The 3157-nt window shown below is 60.1% G+C and overlaps 2 protein-coding genes across 2 annotated transcripts, besides 1 other annotated feature; both read left to right on the top strand.

The window, feature by feature from the left end:
- On the top strand, positions 1 to 1657 carry Tco025E_09707 (trans-sialidase; the record flags this gene model as incomplete). The annotated part of the gene is made up of 1 exon (XM_029376517.1): positions 1 to 1657. A coding segment is annotated over one exon (1657 nt), but the record flags the coding sequence as incomplete, so codon positions are not given.
- A 262-nt stretch (positions 1658 to 1919) lies between these two features.
- Positions 1920 to 1955: a microsatellite.
- Positions 1956 to 2591: 636 nt separating this feature from the next.
- Tco025E_09706 (surface protein-2) lies at positions 2592 to 3155 on the top strand (the record flags this gene model as incomplete). Its single annotated transcript, XM_029376516.1, has 1 exon — positions 2592 to 3155. A coding segment is annotated over one exon (564 nt), but the record flags the coding sequence as incomplete, so codon positions are not given.
- Positions 3156 to 3157: the final 2 nt, after the last annotated feature.

Raw genomic sequence — 3157 nt, 5'->3', positions numbered from 1 at the left:
GGAGGCAGCGGACAAGCGCGTTGCGGAGAGCTACGGCTGCAAGGAGGGAACGTGCCGAGCAGCAGTGGAGGACGGTGTTGATGACGATGCCCCCGCTACAGGGCCGGTTGGGTTTTTGTCCAAGCAGTCGGGTGACGGCAAACAGTGGGAGGACGCGTACGGCTGTGTGGACGCAGCGGTTCACGGGACAGTGGAGACGACTGCCAACGGACTCAAGTTCGGCGGGAGTGACTCATGGGCGGAGTGGCCCGTGGGCGCGCAGGGGCAGAACCAGCGGTACCACTTTGCAAACACCGCGTTTACGCTTGTGGCGAAGGTGACCATCCACGCTGTGCCAGGGGAAGGCGGCAGCCCCGCTCCTTTGCTGGGCGCGAAGTTGGATGGCGGGGGCGACACTGTGCTCCTGGGTCTCTCGTGCACGAAGGACAAGAAGTGGGAAGTGACGTTCAACAACAAGCGCCTGGAGCTGTCGGAGGAGGATGCAGAGTGGGAGGAGGAGAAAACGTACCGCGTGGCACTGGGGATGGATGACGGTGAGGAGTTGGTTGTGTACGTCGGTGGCTCGCGTGTGTACGACAGCGAAGATGATGAGGAGGAAAACAGCGTTTCTGCGCAGTTGCAGGAGCTGTTGGAGTCGCGCAGCATCTCGCACTTCTACTTCGGCGGGGGCGCTGCGGGCGGCGTTGAGGTGACAGTGGCCGACGTCCTGCTGTACAGCCGCATGCTGAGTGAGGCCGAGCTCGCGGCACTGACGACGAACCCCGCCGCTGCCGCTGCTGCTGTGCGAGAGGAGAACGTGGAATTGCCGAGCCCGGGAGCTGCGCCACCAAGCAGCGACGTGAAGGTCGCTCCTGCGACACCCGCCGGGGACACCCACCTCAGCCCGTCGGAGGAACAACACCAACAGGAAGAAGGAGAGGATGAAGAAGAAGTGGCTACTCAGTTGACGCAGGAAGCAGGCAGAGAGGCAGGCGAGGTGTCAACACCTTCTAGCATCACGCCCAACTCCGACGCAGAGGAAGCAGAAGAGGCGGAGGATGAAAAAGAAAAGAAGGAGGTGGAGGAAGAAGTGACAGAAGGCAATGGCGGTGCATTGGCGCCCCCACCGTTGACAGCACCGGATGCGGCCAGGACTCATCGCACAGACGCAGCTGAGCAGGCCGTCGCTGCGGAAACTTCTGAGCAGCAACGAGGCCCTGCGCCTCCCGCAGACGCTGCAGCCACGGCGGACCCGGTGGGTGACGCGTCTGTGCAGAGTGGGCCCATTGATGACAGCCAGGCGCAGCAGACCGTTCCGTCGCATGCGCCAGAGAGCGTTGGCGGCGTGCCGTCTGCTTCCGCCGCGCCCACCGGCGAGACGCCAAACGCTGCCGTCAAAGAAAATGGCGCAGACCCCCAAACTGCGGCGGACGCGGACGGCGGCCACGAGGCACCCAGCAACGCCGCCACGGCACCCACGGCTCAGGCGCCTGGGCAGCCAGGCACTCCGCCCACACGCGACGCTGCACCGCACTTAAGCAACAGCTCTACCACCTTCAACAACGCCACAGGGCCGTACCCGATGAACACAGAGAGCGACGGCGCTGTGCGTGGGTGCGTATCTTGGCTATTGCTGCTTGCCCTGCTGGGGCTGTGGGGCACGAAGGCTCTCTGCTGAAGGCAAGAGAGGGAGTGGAATTGTAACTCCTCGTGGAGAGTGTGTGCTGCGACCCATGCGGGTCTCTTCATTTATATATCCTGTTTTTCTTTTTTTCTTTTGCCTGTTCCCCTCCTTCTTGCTTATTTGGGATTTGATGGAATAACCAGCACCCCGTGGGCGCTTTTACTTGAGTCCCATTCGTTTCTCTAATGATCACTTGCTATACGCACTGCCATGGCGGCGCACACTTTTCTCCTTTTCGTTTTGTCTGCTGCCACCTACACACTCACACACACACCACCACACACACACTCACTCGCGGTGTCGGCCGCATTGCTGTGCGACGCACGGATTTGACGCAACTGATGGGTTGAAGCGCAGGCCGAACGCCGCAAGGAATGTGCGAGGGGTGTGTGGGCTCCTGCAACAGGCAGTTGTTTCTTTTTTTTCTCTTGTTTTCTTCTTATTCGTGCAGGCAGTAGAATACACATGCACTCTCACGGTCCTCCTGGGCTGCTGGACACGTGAAGGAACGACGCTTGCAAAAGTAATTCCTTTTCTTCTTCCTTTGGGGGTCGTGCGGGAATTCTTCACTCCTCTTCTCTGCCTTGTTTTTTTCTTTGCTTCTGCGGCCTGGGCGATGCCCGCCGCTGCCGTGGGGCTGCGCCGTTCCACGACCGCCACCGTGTGGGGTCGCGCCGTTCTTAACTCCCTCTTCTGTCGGTGTGCCGACACGCCTCCATTTTGCCCTTCACTTTTTTTTTTGTTATTCCCTACTCCCGGACGCAGAAGGAAAGAGATCAAACGCAGCTTGCTGCTGTGCGCTTTGAAGGCTCCGAAGTAACACACACACACACGCAACCATCGCGGCCTGAGCGGATTCATCGCGAGGAGCTAAGGCACGGGTGAGAGAGAGAGGAGTGAGAAGCAGCGGCTCAACATGTCACGGCATATGTTTTCCTCCGCGGCGCTACTGCTGCTCGTCGCGTTGATTTCTTGCGGCAGCTGTGATGTGGCGGCGGTTGCTGCGGTGAGTGAGCCACAACCGACACAACAACCGCCATCGACAGTTGTGCTGTTTCAAAGAACAGAAGGTCAGAGGTCGAACGGAGTTCCAGCTTTGACCGGCCTGACTGAAGGGAAAAAAGTGTACGGTTTCGCCGGTCACTCCCTTGTGCATGCGGGTGGAGTGACGGTGGCCCTCGCCAAGGCCCGCTACGGCCCTGGCCTCATTTCCGACGTTGGGATTTGGGCGACGTGCATCAGCTGCAGCGGCGGGGGTGGGGGGAGTAGCGGCTGCACTCCGCTGGCTACTGTTGCTGATGCTGCTCCTGGAAGTGGGTGCCGGTGGACTAAGGCGGTGCCTAGCGGCAGCGATGAGCAAAGCGGCTCTCCTGTTTTCCGCTACGGCCCCAGGGCGGTTGTGAAGGACAATAAAATACTGCTTCTGCTGATGAGCTACACGGAACCCACTGGGAAACAGAAGCCAAACTCACAGGGAAGTTGGGAGGCTGCGCT

Source organism: Trypanosoma conorhini, assembly GCF_003719485.1.
Source record: "Trypanosoma conorhini strain 025E chromosome Unknown Tco_14.4_contig_01237, whole genome shotgun sequence".
Taxonomy (NCBI): Eukaryota; Euglenozoa; class Kinetoplastea; order Trypanosomatida; family Trypanosomatidae; genus Trypanosoma; species Trypanosoma conorhini.
This window is presented reverse-complemented; position numbering and strand designations above follow the sequence as displayed.